Consider the following 17582-nt stretch of genomic DNA (forward strand, 5'->3'; position numbering starts at 1 on the left):
AAATGTTGGATGCCAGTGTTGTTTCACATATGCAGCATCTGTAGCCTAATCAGGCAGCTAATCCGTAATATTTTTTCTTTAAATCAATGTTAATATGGCATTATGGTTTGCAGCAGATTTAACCTTTTCATTTTTATCTTACAGTATAAAAAAATAACAAAGCACTTTATTTATTAGCAAAATGAAGACAGCTTTTGGTATAGTCTTAGTTGACACAAAGTATTTTCAAATGGGATTAAAAAAAACATTCCGAAAGATACTAAATACAAAAAAATAATATTGATTTTCTAACATTAATTATCACTGATAGATCATACATATTGAGTTATGCTGAGCTGGCAGGTCTTTGCTGAACTCTGATTAAGGATGTGATTAGCTGATCAATATTTATCATTGTGCACAATCTGATATCCATGAGGTGTCACATGATTAGCTAGTTCAAAGATGCCCAGTACCCATATTAAAAATGATATACTCCAAATTGTAATTTTAATCTAAATTTTAATTAAAGAAAGCTCTATTTTATATGAATTAATTGTATTTTATTGGTTGGGCATGTCTCTTGCAATCAAGAGTTAGCATTATGTCATTAGTTGTGCAGCTGTATTGAAAAGATCATTTATATCTTCCATAACCTCCTGAGACCCAGTAATTCATTTTTGTGCACTGTAGTACACATTTAGTTTTTGCTTGTACCTCTCATACTCTACTTGCCACTCTTCTAAGTCCTGATGTTTCTTAGAGAGGACAACAGTACCTTTAAAATGATATCACATCTGTGGGGGTGTGGCCTTGCCAATTGTCTTTTTCCCACCTTTTCAAAATGGCTGGCATGCCCACAAGCACATTTTATGGGAGAAAGAAAGGTAAGCATGATATTTACATTTAAAATGTTTTTTAAAATCAGATTTTGATTAATTTTCAAAAATAAACATCTAGTAAATAATTTGAGGGTTTTTTAAGAATTAAGCTTATATAGTTTCACAGAGGAAATGACTAATTTATTAATGTGTACTCTAGTGCACGTCGGGACTTTGTACTTATATTTATTTCACTTTTTCCTAGTAGACAACTCTTTGACAAAGGCAGAGAGAATTCTTAACAGAATAATTGAGGGAGATTCAAACATAGATTTTTCAGAAGATGAGAGTCATGTGAGCCAGATAGGAGAGGGTGAGAACCCAGGAGGAGCCACACAAAGATTATCGAGATGCAGTGGCAGATGTAATAGAGAAAAACACAGAGCCACCTGAAATTTGTCGTCCTATCTGGTCCAAAACCAACATGTAGGAGAATCTGGAATTTTTGATTTTGAGTTAAAAATAAAATATGGGTAAAATGCAGAAATGTTTTCCAGTAAAGTAAAAAAAAACAAGAGTCGCAATTATAGCTGAATCCATGACACCTGATTGTTTCTACAAGATCACCTCTTTGCTGAAAGTTGTCAATGATCTCAATGTGCCAAAAGAACTCACAGTATCTGGAGTTCAAGCTCCTCTTGGCTGAGAAACCAGGGACAAACATGTGAACAAGACCTGAATAATACCAGTAATGAAGAGTTCTCTCCAAAAATCAAGAAAAGGAAGCCCCAACCAGATGAGAGTGTAACAAAATATGGTTCACTCCACTTGCCTGAAATGGTTAACAGTCCAAGGCATTTCAGTTGTAGAATGGTTGGGTGCAACAGTAAAACATATGTGAGATGTGGGAAGTGCCAAATGTTCCTTTGTGTCTCCAAATAAAAAAAATCACAGTACTCAGATATCATAAATGAATTGACTTTTGTGAAATAGAAAGCCCAGTGCAATCACTTGTTCCTGAACCAATGGCTTACAGCTAATGAAGTGTCAGTGACTTCTAAGTTGACCCATGATCTACATTTTTATGATATTGTTATATAAATAAGTTTAGGAAGATATATATAATTTACCTGTAATTAAATAACCTACCCAAGTGCAAGGTAGCTTCGAAGTGTACATGGAGGTTTTAAGCGTATACAGGGCAATTTTTCATGGTATAATTATTTTTATTTAAATAAACTGCTGTTCACAATAAAGCCTGCAGATGGTGCTGCAACTCTCAAAATACAGGCGAACCTGCATTATGCTATGTTGCACTTACTCCACTTGGTGGCATGCTATCCCTACATTCAGTAAGGACATGACAGCAAACGGTGGAAACTTTTATTCGCCATATCAGTGTGCTTAATATTAAGCATTTAATTCCCGAGCTACCAGTGGTTATTTGACTGTTAAATTTTCAGCCCCCACTCGCCCAGTTATTTCATTTCTACACTGGCGTTATGCCGTCTGCTGATGTTGAATTACATTTTTTTTTTCACTTCTGTAATTACTGCAACAGAAAACGTGTGATTTTCTGCAAAACTGAAACATGCTGTTAGCTGCTTCCTGCACCATTTCAACTGATGTTGATCTGCTTGGCTTTTTAGCAGTTTGGGAACTGGGGTCAAATTTGTGTTTGTCAACTTTGTCTTCCAAATAAAAAGTGTGCCTGTGCCTTTAGGTGAGATTGACCTAGAGATGCTCTCTGAGCTCCATAAGAAGCACCCAGGGGTGACGGTGGATAACGAGGTGGTGGAGCCTAGCCGCCAGCAGCTATATAACTACAAAGGTACAGTCTTTACAGGCACACACTTCTCTCACACAACACAAAATGAATCATTGTATTCTCAGCTGTCCAAAATGGGGTTCAGTATTTATTTACAAGCAAAAAAGGATATTATTCTATTTTTACTGGTGAAAAACAGCATCTTAAGAATTCACCGGTTCATATATTAGCAGGAAATAGTCCTTTAACCACCAGTGGCATTGTAGAGTTTAGCCTTAATGTCTGTAAGAATGAACCCGACTAAAGCATCTTTGAGTAAAACACTGAATCGTTACAAGTTTCAAGTCTGCTGCTGTCTGACCAGGATCCTTGCATACATTAACGCTACAACCAGTTACTCACACAAAACTCCTATAGACACGATATCTGATTAAAAATAATGCATAAAGCAGGGACTCGCTGGTTCCTCATTGTTGATTTTTGTTGCTGCTTCTTTCCATTGTTCAACTTACTATCTAATGAGAGACACCTTTGCTGTTTAAAAATGTTTTAAAGCATGTTGAAATCTTTTGTTATTTGTGGAACTGATCATAATTGTCCCCTTAGATCTGCAGTTCAAAGAAAACAATAGGTGTTTAAGTTTCCCCAAGATAGCAGACACATGCTGCGTTTTTACAAATGATGCAACATGAAGTGTAAGCCTCTACAGGAAGGGATGGGCAATCTTATCATCTTATAGGCTGGATGGTCTGATTTGCCGAATGATCTGCTTTGCAGAGGATTTCCAGACTTTAAGAATTTAGGATGGCGCCGGTGAGGTCGGCTGCCGTCACGACTGCTCCGACCACCTTTTCTTTGTTTTTGTTCTTTAAGTTAGTTTTCAGCGTTTCTAAATCGGCAAAATCATCACCATTGGGTACATTAGGTATGACAGTGACACTCTTGTTTCTATTGGTATACGATGTACTCACAATTCGAAGTTTTTAACTCCGGATCCGAGCTGGCCGAGTGAGATCTTGAGGGGGAACAAAGGACGCGACGCGAAGCGGCCTCGAGGGAAACGAGCCGGCGTCAGGAACAGGCTGAGAGCTCGTGCACACCGCACACCTCTGCCTAGCATCCTGCTCGCCAACGTCCAGTCACTGGAGAACAAGCTTGATGACCTCAGGGCCAGGATAAAGTTCCAGAGAGACATTCGGGACTGCAATCTCCTCTGCTTCACCGAGACATGGCTGAACCCAGCGGTGCCGGACCACGCCATCCAGCCGGCCGAGTTCTTCTCGGTTCACCGCATGGACAGGACACGGGACTCGGGGAAGTCAAGGGGAGGCGGCGTGTGTTTAATGGTGAACAACAATTGGTGCAACAGTGCGAACGTTGTTCCTCTCACACGCTCCTGCACACCAAATCTGGAACTACTGTCCATCATGTGTCGTCCTTTTTATCTACCTCGAGAGTTTACATCGGTCATTATAAGTGCCGTTTATATTCCACCACAAGCGGACACGGTCACCGCCTTATGCGAGCTGCATGAGGCACTCACACAGCACCAGACACAACACCGGGACGCTGCGCTTATTGTAACGGGGGACTTTAATAGTGCCAACCTCAAACGCGCAGCGCCGAACTTTTATCAACATATCACCTGCCCCACCAGAGGTGAAAGGACACTGGACCACTGCTACACTACGGTCAAGGACGGCTACAAGGCACAATCCCGCCCTCCGTTTGGCAAATCCGATCACGCCGCCATCTTCCTCATGCCAAAATACAAACAAAGGCTGAAACGGGAAGTTCCGGTTCAGAGGAAGGTCGCGCGCTGGACGGATCAATCGGTGGCCGCGTTACAGGACGCACTCGACGACGCAGACTGGGACATGTTCAGAAACAGCTCCGACGATGATGTCAACGTGTTTACGGAAGCGGTTGTGGGATTCATCGGGAAACTAGCGGATGATACCGTGGAGACAAAGACTATCACAACGTTTCCCAACCAGAAGCCGTGGGTGGATAAAACCATCCGCGACGCTCTGAGATCCCGCACAGCTGCCTACAACACGGGACTCACGACGGGGGACATGGACCTGTACAAAGCCGCGTCATATAACGTGCGGAAGGCGGTGAAAGAGGCGAAGCAGCGCTACGGGAGGAAACTAGAGTCACAACTCCAACAGAGTGACTCTAGGAGCCTGTGGCGGGGACTAAGGACAATAACGGATTATAAAGCACCAACAACCGGTATGACGAACACGGCCGTGACTCTGGCAGATGAGCTGAACACTTTCTATGCTCGCTTCGAGGCTGCAGCTAAGGACTCCAACGATGCTAGTGCTAGCGGCGCTAACGGCTGCAGACAGGAAGATACTGCCAGCACCGGAAACGTGCTCGTCATCTCCGAGCATGAAGTAAGGAGAGCCTTCAAGAGAGTGAACACCAGGAAAGCAGCAGGACCAGACGGCATCCCAGGTCGTATCCTCAGAGCCTGCGCATACCAGCTAGCTCCTGTGTTCACTGAGATATTCAACATCTCTTTATCTCAGTCGGTGATCCCCACATGCTTCAAAGAGTCCATCATTGTTCCTGTCCCAAAGAAACCCCACCCTGCTTCTCTCAATGACTATCGCCCTGTAGCCCTCACCTCAGTAGTGATGAAGTGCTTTGAACGCCTGGTCAGAGACTTCATCATTTCTTCACTACCAGACACACTGGACCCACTACAGTTCGCTTACCGTCCAAATCGTTCCACAGACGATGCCATCTCTCATCTCCTCCACACATCACTTACTCACTTGGACACTAGAAGGGGGAATTATGTTAAAATGCTCTTCATAGACTACAGCTCTGCATTTAATACCATAATTCCCTCCACACTCACCACCAAGCTGGAGCATCTGGGACTCAGCTCATCTATGTGTCAGTGGATCTCCAACTTCCTAACTGGCAGACCACAGGCAGTAAGGATGGGCGGACATGTCTCAGCCTCCACCATTCTCAGCACTGGAGCCCCCCAGGGGTGTGTTCTGAGCCCCCTGCTGTACTCCTTGTACACATATGACTGTGTGGCCACTACCAGCTCCACCACCATCATCAAGTTTGCTGACGACACCGTCGTGGTGGGCCTGATCTCTGACAACAACGAGACGCCCTACCTGAAGGAGATTAGGAATCTGGAGAACTGGTGCCAGAGGAACAACCTCCTTCTAAACGTCAGTAAGACAAAGGAGTTGATAGTGGACTTCAGCACTAAGCAGGAGAGGAACTACCAGACCCCCGTCATCAACGAGTGCCCAGTGGAGAGAGTGGACAGCTTCAAATACCTCGGAGTTCACATCACGCAGGACCTGTCATGGTCCTGTCACATCAACACCGTGGTGAAAAAGGCCTGTCAGCGTCTCTACCACCTCAGACGCTTGAGAGACTTCCGACTGCCCCCCAAGGTGCTCAGGAACTTTTACTCCTGCACCATAGAGAGCATCCTGACGGGAAACATCTTAACCTGGTTCGGGAACAGCACCATGCAGGACAGACGAGCTCTACAGAGGGTTGTGCGTTCAGCTGAGCGCACCATCCGCTCCGAGCTCCCTGACCTGCACTCAATCTACAGCAGGCGGTGCTGGACCAAGGCCAGGAAGATCGTGAAGGACCTCAGCCATCCCAACAACGGACTGTTCTCTCTGTTGAGGTCAGGAAAGAGATTCCGCTCCCTGAAGACCAACACAGAGAGACTGAGGAGGAGCTTCTTCCCGCAGGCGATACGGTCTCTCAATCACACCACCACACAGTACTGACCCACACATATAGTTCTTACACACACACTGGACATTCTGGACATTTGTTTACACTTCATCACTTTAAGCATATTTGCACTGCACAAGACACTGTATAATGTGGATTGCAGCTGCTGTTATTGTGTGTATATATATTTATATTTCTCTTACATTCTTATAAATGTCTATACTTTGTATTTTGTTGTACAGTTATCTTATTTTCAACTTTAATTTATATATTTTATCTTATTCTTTCCCAGTTAAATTTACCCTTCATTCTTTTTGTGTTGTACAGTTATCTCATTCTTAACTTAATTTTTTTATATTTTATTTTATTCCTTCCTGGTTAAATTTACCCTTTTTTATTTTCATATTTATTTATTTCCTATCTTATTCATAGCCTTTTCTTTTTCTTTAGGTCACGAGCAGTTGTCCAAGCATTTCACTACATATCATACTGTGTATGACTGTGTATGTGACAAATAAAAAAAATTTGAATTTGAATTTCTTATTGACTATGAATTTGGTGAAATGTGATTGGTAATTGGTTTTGAAACAATTAGGACTATTCTCCTGGAGGTGTACTTCATGGCCTTTACCCCTCAGATGACTGGGTGTGTAAGAAATAGCAATATGATATGTAAGAAAAAAAACTCTTTAAATGATTGAAAGGTTCATTCTAAGGGGATTGCAATGTCGACGTAGAGAAATAAAATAAAATGTATGACATTTAAACTTTGCTGAGAGACATATTGATAGAGTAAATGAACCTCCTATTTTCTGTTGGAGAAGCAGCATTCCACCCACAAAAGACCTACCAGCCTACGACTGCAGAGGCAATTAGCTCATGTAAATGAATCCATGAACTTACTATAAGTTGAATCTCTGTTATGCTGGAAGTCAGTGGTGGATGCGCGAACAGCAAAGAGTTTCAAACACACTGTAACATTTTAATTCCAATGCGTTGTGATCATTCTCAAAGGTCTCTGTGTGGTTGTGCCAAGTGGTCTCCATTGTTTTTAATGAAGTGTGATACAAAACAAGTGCGTTGTTTTTAGAGGGGGGGGGGGGGGGGGGGGGGGGAGTGCAAATTACAGAAATGCTCTTATCATTGTGACAAGTGTCAGCTCCGTTGTGGCCTGAAAAAAAAATCAGCCACTCTAAGTTGTAAAATTTCATGCCAGCTTTATTTCGGTGTTAACTCGTAATAAATAACTAAGTAATTATCTGTCTGCAGTTTTGGTGTCACAGAAACCAGATTTAGATTACATCAAGTTCAACTGGAACACGCTGACTGCCTCTGAGTTTGAGGAGCACTGGAAAGCCGAAAAGGCCACCAAGAAGGTGGACTTCATTCACATGATACAGGTCGGTGTCGATGAACATACCCTGTGTTTTTTACACAGCTGGGTTACATTCATTTCTGGCAAATGGCAGCAATAAGTCCAATTAGAACAACTGCCTGGCACAGCGTTATAATTAGGCATTCTGTGAATGCAGTTAGTAGCTCATTATCTGTGGTGAAATCGACAGATGCTATACTACGTGAAGGATCCCGAAGCAACTGTCAGATTCTTCCAGAGTCTTCTTGGTAAAAATGGGAAGCTTCTCATAATTCTAGTGTCTGGTAAGTGGATATTTTCTTTCTCTCATGTGGACGATTTAATTATGGTGCAAATAGCTAACGAACAATCTGCTTATACATGCAATACGTTTGGAGATGAAAGGTTTAAAACAGCATCTTACAGAAACAACCAAACCTTTTCCAGCATTCAGTTGATATATAGTACACGCACATCACTTCAGAATATAGAGCAGTAGTTATACTGCTGTTTTAACTTATTTTATTCACTTAATTCAGTAAAAATGTTCAAATTTATTGCTGCGAAAACCAAGAGTGGCCAAAACTCAATTTACTAAGACACCTGCTCTCAGACATCTCATGCTGCCATGCTGCCCAAAACCAGTCTCACCCCAAATGAGATTCTTCACAGCCAGTCCTACATTTAAAAAAAAAAAAAAAACCTTTTTGCCCATGTCAGCACTAATGAGTCCATAAATATTGCAGACAACAAAAGAGACAGTTTGCTAGCACACACCGATCCCCCCAAAATCTCCTCGACATCTTCAGTGTATGCTGAGGTTTGTGTCATCTACTTTGCTCCTGGTGTGTAGATGCATAAAAATGCAGTAAACAAGGCTCTGAGTGTAATCCTGAAGGAGCTTTTTCTTATTTCCTACTTCCCTCTGAGTCTTTCCTCTGAAGTTATTAAATACCTGAGCTGCGATATAGCAACGTGATCCATGTTAGCATCTCCATGGTGGAAAAAATTGCTCTGATGCATATGAGGATGAATTCTCCTGGCATTGTACCACCAGCAAGTCATTATTCATATACAGTCAAGTATGATTCAGTTTCTGGCCGATTCTAGACAGAAATTAGGATGGTGACCGTGCTAAACACCTGCTTGTCAAATTGTCATTGTTGTAATATAGCCTCTTTTTCATCTGTTCCAGGCAAGAGTGGTTGGGGGAAGCTATGGCGGACCTACAGAGCACAGCTGTGTCAACCCGACATAAGTCATTGTGTGACCACTGGAGACATCAAAAGCTTCCTGGACTCCAAGGGAGTGCCTTACCAGAGCTATGAGCTGCCATCTCAGATGGAGATCACCGAGTGTTTCACTGAAGGGGATGAGAAGGGAGAGCTGCTTCTTGATTTTCTCACTGAGGTGCTGGATTTCAGTAACACAGCTTCACCTGAGCTCAGAGCTGGTGTCCTGGAGATGCTTCAGCACCCAGACTGTAGTGTAGAGTCCAACGGTAAAGTTCTCTTCAACAACAACCTTGAAGCAATAGTACTAGACCAGCTCTCCTGCCAGTAGCATATGCTTGTCTCAAAGATTAAGCCATGCAGGTCTAAGTACACGCGGCCGGTACAGTAAAACTGCGAATGGCTCATTAAATCAAGTCAGTATAGTAAATGTAGGTGGATCAGATTGTTTGATTTATTTTGCACTTGATGTATATAACAAGCTGGGTAGAGGATATCTACACACCTGCTTCCGTTTATATATTTTGTCTACTTACTAATAAAATAATGAGTCCATAGACTGCTGTTGTTAGAGCATTTCTTAACAGTTCTATAAAATCAAAGTTTATGCTTGTATATAAGTGAATTGTTTATAACTCCTGTTTGTTATGAGTCTCACAAATAAGTCGTAAACGGCTTCGGACATTAGCTTTAGATTTCACCGTCGTATCATTTTTAATGAGCTGTATTTGGCAGGCTTCGGTGCCATCACTGCCATTATGTTGTTTTCATTGGAACATGTATTAATCAAAATCTAAAAGTAAACAGAACATTAAGCAGTTCAGTTTTCCGTACAGGCTGATCTATTTTAGATAAGCTGAAAGGTTGTAAGCTGTTTGTTATACAGAAAAAACTTGAAGATGATATTTATTTTAATGTGAGAAGTAGATGAATTAAAGACGCTGCTTATACTGGACGTGTATAAAGCTGAAGTAAGTGACTTATACAACTGATTCTAAGATGAAGCTGTCACAATAGCATTTTGAAATTAAGATGGTTTATACATTAAAAATAAATTGTTTTCCTAGATGAGTAGATTCATCATAATCATGGCGTTGGGGATTGTTTACAATAACTGTTACAACCTTTTGCCGCTTAAATATATTTATGCTCCAGAATGTCTTTTCAGCTCAACAGCTTGTGCTGTTAATATTTATAAAATGGTGAAGATGATGTATGCTGTGGCCGCAGATGTTCTGAAGACACTACGATATAGCTGAACTTTTGGCACCATCTTGAGGACAACTTTACTTACTGATCTGCAAACACAACCATGTAACCATGACATGTAATGTATGAAATCATCTAAAGCAGTGTCTGTGAAGGTTCTCAGTCATCCAGGTCATCGTAGTCTAAAGAGCTTAGAAAGAAAAGCATCTGGACTTCTTTAAGTTGCTTCAAGATGTTTCAACCCTCATTCAAGAAGCTTCTTCAGTTCTAAATCTAAGACCAGAATCTTAGACCATCTAAAGCGGTGCATACTTTGCATATGTTTGGTTAGTGTTAAGGGCAGGTGAGGCCAATTGAACAGGTTGAGGCAAGTCTGCTATTCCTGTTCTACAGAGAAAATGTTGAAGCCCAGCCCATTTATGGGAGAGAAGATAAACACCACAACTTAAAAGAAGGGGGAGAGCAGTTGGGTCTCTGCTCTCATTCGCCACAACCGGTCCAACAGTTCAGGACGCCCACTATTTGTGCTTTAGCGAGACTACTTTGAAGCCAGCCCACTTTGTGGGAGGGAATATAAAGTGTGCAACTCAAAAGAAGGTGAAGAACTCGATTTCCACAGAGGCTACAGCTATTTAAGGTATTTTTTTATTCTTATGATGTAACTATATAATTAAAGTGTGGTGAGCAACTTGATTATGTTGTTGTTTTTGATTTCTGTGTATTGCAGGAATCAGCCATGGCTGCAGAAGCACAGAACACTTGTTATGAGGGTGACGATGTCCACATTTTCCAGTTCTATCGGGAACACTCAGGAGAGCACAAGGTCATCGTGCAGTGTGTTAACAATCTCCTAGCAAGAGAATTTAAAAGGTACAGCAGGAAATGAAATGCTTGAAGTAATAACCCATAGTCCAAGCTAAGAGTAGGGGACAGACTGCACTACAGTAATGACTGTACTCAAGGGTTGGAATGTGAAAACTTTGACATAAGTTGCATCTGTGTCCTCCACTTGTCAACAGCAGATGCTTTATACCATCTGAAGTCCCCCCACAGTATGGTCTCTGCTAGTTTATGGAAAGTCGTTTGAGCATTTATCCATTTAGTTAGCCAGGCTTAAATTGTTGCCTTCTTTATGTTACGAATAGGGTAATTTAGCCCACCAGGGTCTGTGCAGATAACTTCAAAATGTCTTTTTAAAGGCAGAAGAAATTGCCTACAATTTCATGCAAGCTGCAGTGCACGCACACAATCTGAATTTTCATTCAAAAACTCACTTTCTTTCAGATTGTCCCTACTATGTCAAAACAACCCATTTGGTGCTAAATTGGATCAGCCTGATGGATGATGCTATGCTGTGATTGGTTATTAAATTTTTATCCGTATTTGTCACACAGCTATTTAAAACAGACGGGAAGACTAGAAGAAGGGTTTCTTGTCTCTTTCACTGCTGCACAGCCCTCTTATAAAAAGTTTCTTTTCACCATGATCTCCTGAATATCCACAATTTGTCTGTTGAAATAATGTTAACTTGTGCTCAGCAAGACTGGTCATTTTTTAATAAACCCCCTGAAAGAATTCAATGACCAACAGTACACTTGCAGTTTATCCTTTACACTTGTCTTTATTCACTTGATAAGTAAACAGTAGATGTTTACTTAACTAAATGTACCTCACCAACTTACTTATTAAATGAAAAATGCTTTGAGATATTCTGTAGTCTGCTAGTTTGCAATAGATTAAATTCCATATTGTAAGTAGAGGTGAAATGCTTAATAACAAAAAATGTATGGCTTTCAGCGTTTACATTTTCATATTTTTCTATTTAGATTTTGTGATCATTTAGAGGTTTGGCCTGATCGTTTTGAAAAGCAGCTGTCATGATGCTCTTGCTTTGAGCTCTTTAATTAGTTTTTTTCACAAAAGAAAACATCCATGCTTTCAAACAGTCACTTCTTAGATGCTCTTTTTAGACCACCATTCAGGAGTGAAGCTGTTTTAAAAATTAAGCAAGCAGCTGAGCCGTGTACGACCCACTGAGCTGCCAACCCATCTATTCAATGATCCAGTCTAGCCCCAGCCATAATAAATTAGACAGCTATAACACAGAGGCTCCATAGTGCAATTTTGTAAGATCGTAATTTTCCAGCATACATCTTGTGACATACATACACATACTGTACACTTTCTTTAACGGTTTATTAACGTTTTTATTTTTGATGCAGGATTGGAGAGGGTAAAAGCAGCCTGGGCGTTCTTGGTGTTGGAAGTGGTGGAGGTATGTGATCAAATATAACAATAAGTGTAATATTAATTGTAGTAGCATTACTGACCATTGTATATGTGAGCTGTGGTAGTTTTGGCTTATTTCGTCATATGGCAGTGTGAAGTGGGCAGAAAAACTGCCCAAAATGCAGACTCTCAAACAGGACTGAACTCCAAACTCTTTAAGCTTTATTACTGGAAATACAGGGTACATGAAACCAAACTGGGGAAAACTAGGAAACTAACAAACAGGCAGAGTATGAGGGAGATGCAGACATAAATGCACACAAGGGGAAGTGAGGGAACAGAACACAGGTGGGAACACAGCTGAATGTAATCTAACTAATGAGACAAGGAAGCAAAACTGAACATAACGCACACAGCACAGGAGGCTATCTAAGTAACACAGGAATTATGAGAAACACACACTGAGACACAGACTGACTAAATACAGGCAACAGGGGGGAGCGAGAGAACTTAACATGCATAACCAAACATGATGGACTACACAAGGAGGCACAAATAACTTACACAGGAGACGTTGGAGAAGACACAGAAGCAAGACCGAGAGACTGGACATGAGAGGGATCTAAATGATTAAACAAGGGCTAGGAACTAGAACTCAGAGGCACTCTAAACTGAATATCAGCATCTTAATATTCTGCAAAAACAAAATAACAAACTCAAAAACGGGTCAAAGACTCAAGACCATCACATATTTACTTGTTTTAAACCAGTGGTTCTCTGTGGCACTCCCCACAGATTAAAGTGGAGCAGCTGAACGAACAGGGTTTTTTGAAGAAAAGAGTTTCCTGATGTTGTCATGCTGACCTTTATTTCACTAAAATGTAATCCTGGATACTTTTTTTTTTTGGATTTCTGAAGTGGGGCATGCCAGAAAAAGTTTGAGAATCGCTGTTATAAAGCTCCAATTAAACTGATTACCATGCCCTTCAAAGGCGTGCAACAAAGAAAATTCATAATAACAGGGTCTGTAGGGGCATTAATACATTAAAGTAAGTCACTGTCAAAGCTATTGCAGATTGCACTTGGCTCCACATATGATCAATATAGGTCATAGATCACTGCGGTTATTGCACAATGACATCAAACAACAAACTGTTAATGATTCTGTGTGTGATGGCTTCACTTACAGCCACACAGTGGTAATACCCACCATGTTAGGGTAGAGGCTTACAAGTAACATTGCATTCACATTTGTCTTTCTTTAAATATAGGAATTAGTTTACAGGACAATAAATAACTGGTTTTGGTTTAGAGTTAATTCACATATCCACATAACACTGTATTCTAAAATAAGTGCGCACATTTTAGTTTACACTGTTATGTATGATTAATCTTTTGTTTTCTGAGTTACCTTAGTTGCAGCTGTTCCAGTCCCTTGATTAAGGAGCCAAGAGGTGGAAAAGGGGCGGAGCGAGTTTTAAAGGAACACTACAAATTGGTTCATGCCATAACTCGGGACCATGGGGGGGAATTGGAGTTCATTATGTTTGGTTTAGTTAGGTTTTGTGTATTTTACCCCTTCTCCTGTTTTTGTGGGCTGATCAGCCACTATTTAAGTTTCCCCTTTGTCTCGTTAAGTTAGGTCAGTTTGTTTGTGTTATCAGTAGTGTTGTCAACTTTGAGTAGAGTTTTGTTATTTTGACCTCTTTTATGGGCCCAAGATTTTGATTCTTTTGGCATGATTTAACTAATTATGTTTTTTGGGTTAAATAAAAAATCATTTTTTTGGACTAAGTTTCCTTCACTGCTCGGTCCATCACACTGTTAATCAGAATGATAAGAAGTATTACACACATCTGCGTTATATATATTTGACTTTTCTAAATACATTTCAGGTTTTTTTTTTATGTGTTCTATACAATATGTTTTGGAGCATTTTCATTTTAAAGCGTTATGTGGAGCCACAGGTGTTCAAAATCTTCTTACTTCCTGATTTTCTTTTTCCCAGGTGAGGTGGATGCTCAGATCCTCACACTGCTGCAGTCTGTATTCCCTGCTGTTCCTATTACTGCTGACATTGTGGAGGGCAGCTCTGAACTTTCAGACAACTTCAAAGGTATTAACTATTCACATTCACACCACATGTTGAAATATTTTTACTCTATTTTCAGATGGGTTTCCTCTTCAGGCTCTTCTTTACTTTTCTGAAAAGCCGATGTATTAGTGCCAGTAGTGAAAGTACTAACATTATCAGCTGACATTTAGAGCTTTCTCAAAATGCCAAAAGAAGTCAGTAGTTACTTTGTGTGTTGTTAAAATTCATCATGTACTCATTTTTGTTGCAGTACCTGAAAATTGTGCAAAACATGCATACGTCGTCATCTGAAATCATTTGTATCACTTGTATTGTCTGTTGTTATGCATAGGAACAAACCCCAAACTACTGATACGTCTGCTGATGTTACTTTCATGTGAATGCATCAGATGTTTTTTGGTTCTTTGTTTTGTGGTCTTCTTGTGTACACCAACGAAGAAGACTACAATCGCATCTCCCAATATTTATTTTTACTTTTCTTTATATGTTCTTAAAGTAGTTCATTCTCTTAAGCGTTTTATCTCAGTGTAATCAGTGTTTTGATGTATCGCATATACATAAGCATAGATCTCAATGTTATTCATGGCTATTTGGTTTTGTTCATCTTAAAGCTTTGGTAGCAAAGACTGCCAGTCTCCAGAAGATCCCATTTGGCTGGAACATCATGAGCAGCGAGGACTATGTAAAGCAAGTGAAAACGAAGGGCGAGATGAAGAAATTTGATTTCATACACATGATTCAGGTATTAGGAGTTTTCCTTCTGCAGATTCGCGGTAAAAGAATAGCGGGAACACATTGCTAAATTCTAGAATTTGCTTTGTCACTCTATGGTGTCTTGTCTTCTTGCCTAAGGTGGGATTGTGGTGAGCTAAACTCTACTGCAAACTATAAAGTATAAGTATTGTAAAGTGTAATATCCTTGTCTGACTCTGTTAACAATGAGATATATTTGGGTCCTCACTAAATCCTGCACTGCTGCTTGAATTCAGTGGGGACCACAGCGGGAGTAGAGTGTATTCTGACAGATAAATGTGTAATTAGTGTGATAAATTGTCAAGCAACCTCTGACAAAATGTCCTGGCAGATTTATTGTAAATGATAACACTTAATTCATTCAAGCTTTAGAAAGTTCTCCCCATAATGTTCCCCCGTACAGATGATCTATTATGTGGAAAACCTCTGTGAAACTATCAGCTTTTACCACAGCCTTCTAAAAGCTAACGGCAGACTTATGATCATCATCCAAGCAGGTAAACCGAACTTGATTTTAATTATCCTTAATTAATTAGTCCGCAGTATAACAGTTTAAAAGTGTCACATTCAGATTGTGTGAATGTAAAGAAAGTATACTATAAATTTTTGAGACCATATTCAGCATTACTCAGAAGCAAACAGTTATATGTTTGTTTTATGCTCCTGTTTTTACCAGAGATGAGCCTTGTTTCAAACATATTTTTTTCTCTTTGCGCTGGAAGAATGGTGCCCTCTTGGAGTTATATTTTGTATATAAAATCTATATCTGAGCCCGTTCTCACTCCCGAGGCGTAACATGCCGACGTTTTGTCACGTCCCGCGGCGTTCCTGATGAACGCAAAAGGAGACCTTCGGCGTTGTTATGGTACGCGGCGGGTTATGGCTGAAATCCAGTGCAGTGACGCTCCCGCGGTAATAGACGTTCCAGCCCTGTATTCCAGCCCTAAACCTAACCTTATCCCTAGCCCTAACCATAACCTTTTTCCTGATCTTAACCAAGACTTTAATGATGTTAAATAGCGTGTTTGTAAGCGATTTGAAGAAAAAGAGCAACATGTGTAGATTGAGTCCATACGGTTCTCATATTTCCTCATTTTTCCGAGGTCGTCATTTAGGAACGTGGTGGGTAGCCGAAAACGTAATATGTTGACGATTTGTCACCTAGCGTAAAATGTTAGGCTTTGGGAGTGAGAACGTGTTGATCTGAGCATGTTTGTTTTGTATTTAATGCATTTGAAGGGGAAACTTAAAAACAGCTACTTTAGGTTTAAATTTAAGTTGAATTAAAGTTTATATTCCATTAATAATATTGAGTTTTATATTCATAATGAAGTTCTGTTAGCTTTGCACATAGCTGGCCTTCAAGGAGCTACTTTTTACTTTTATATTTTGAGTAAATTCTCTTGACTACTTTTGTTTGAAGTATTTTTTTTATTCAGAAATGTATGTGATTTTCAATATCATGCTATCCAGCCAACAGTGGATGGGACACCTTGTGGAAGACTTACAGCAAGGAGCTGTGTGTAGGTGTCATTAAAGAGCACCGTTCATCAGCAGAGGTCATTGCCTGTCTGCAGAGCCTGGGTCTGAAATACGATGAGCATTCAGCTCCCAACGCCTTCGACATTACCGAGTGCTTCAATCCAGGCAGCTACCATGGAGAACGCCTGCTGCGTTTCATGACAGGAAGCGACAAATTCCACGAGTCCTTCACCCCAGAGATCAGAGCGGGCATGTTAGATCTTCTAAGGAGAAAGTGCAGCACAGAGAAGGATGGCAAAGTGTTGTTCAACAGCGATCTGAGCTGCATTCTTGTTCATGCTTAAATATATACTGTGGAGAAATGTCCATCTATTCTGCTGGATCTTTATTCTGTAAGTTTGTCAGAAAGAATGAATAAAATCAATATAGTTCAGTTTATCTCGAGTGAGTAAAAGTTGTGGCTGTACAAGAAGACACATACGTTTAGCTACTAAGTCACTTTGATCAAACGTTGGCCTTTTTCTAATCTGTAAGGAAGTTTAGTACACAGTCAGAAATAGGGGTACGGAAGGGGTACATTACTGTGCCCCAAGGTACAAAAATGACATTAATACAGTCTAAGGACAAATATTGGACCTCGGGGTAACTATCTGTACCTTTTTTAGCGTCTGAAAGGTACATACATGTTCCTTAATTGTGAAAAGTACTTATTTGTACCCATTCTTTCAAAAGATAAAGTACAGGTTGATTAAGCTCCTTTTGATTAGAGGTTTTTTTTTAAATTCTTTTTGACAGTAATTTATTTGCAACTGTATTGATTTAAGCATATATTTTAGTGTTTTTATTTTATTTTTTTATTATTTTCATTGCTGTTGTTGTTTTTGTATTCCCTGAACCGCCCTTATTTTTAAGCTGCTTTAAGAAC

General features: G+C 40.3%; 2 protein-coding genes across 2 annotated transcripts; both read left to right on the forward strand.

The window, feature by feature from the left end:
• The first annotated feature begins 2466 nt into the window (after positions 1 to 2466).
• LOC148098311 (histamine N-methyltransferase-like) lies at positions 2467 to 9439 on the forward strand. Its single transcript, XM_087829768.1, has 4 exons — positions 2467 to 2631; positions 7573 to 7703; positions 7869 to 7962; positions 8853 to 9439. The coding sequence occupies exons 1-4, from the start codon at positions 2541 to 2543 to the stop codon at positions 9218 to 9220; spliced, it is 684 nt and encodes a 227-aa protein (XP_087685894.1). The 5' UTR covers positions 2467 to 2540; the 3' UTR covers positions 9221 to 9439.
• A 1030-nt stretch (positions 9440 to 10469) lies between these two features.
• Positions 10470 to 17574, forward strand: LOC102794642 (histamine N-methyltransferase-like). Its single transcript, XM_087829654.1, has 7 exons — positions 10470 to 10735; positions 10826 to 10968; positions 12321 to 12373; positions 14336 to 14443; positions 15034 to 15164; positions 15579 to 15672; positions 16649 to 17574. Exons 2-7 carry the CDS (start codon positions 10835 to 10837, stop codon positions 16999 to 17001), a joined length of 873 nt encoding a protein of 290 aa, XP_087685780.1. The 5' UTR covers positions 10470 to 10735; positions 10826 to 10834; the 3' UTR covers positions 17002 to 17574.
• Positions 17575 to 17582: the final 8 nt, after the last annotated feature.

This window comes from Neolamprologus brichardi, chromosome 16, assembly GCF_056152115.1.
Source record: "Neolamprologus brichardi isolate AB-2024 chromosome 16, ASM5615211v1, whole genome shotgun sequence".
Taxonomy (NCBI): Eukaryota; Metazoa; Chordata; class Actinopteri; order Cichliformes; family Cichlidae; genus Neolamprologus; species Neolamprologus brichardi.

Excerpts from the sequence above, each read along its gene's own strand:
- LOC102794642 (XM_087829654.1), top strand. The coding sequence starts at position 10,835 with ATGGCTGCAGAAGCACAGAACACTTGTTATGAGGGTGACGATGTCCAC. Across the intron at positions 10,969-12,320 it reads CTAGCAAGAGAATTTAAAAG|GATTGGAGAGGGTAAAAGCA; the intron begins GTACAGCAGGAA and ends TTTTTGATGCAG. Across the intron at positions 15,165-15,578 it reads ATTTCATACACATGATTCAG|ATGATCTATTATGTGGAAAA; the intron begins GTATTAGGAGTT and ends TCCCCCGTACAG.
- LOC148098311 (XM_087829768.1), top strand. The coding sequence starts at position 2,541 with ATGCTCTCTGAGCTCCATAAGAAGCACCCAGGGGTGACGGTGGATAAC. Across the intron at positions 7,704-7,868 it reads ACTTCATTCACATGATACAG|ATGCTATACTACGTGAAGGA; the intron begins GTCGGTGTCGAT and ends TGAAATCGACAG. Across the intron at positions 7,963-8,852 it reads TCTCATAATTCTAGTGTCTG|GCAAGAGTGGTTGGGGGAAG; the intron begins GTAAGTGGATAT and ends CATCTGTTCCAG.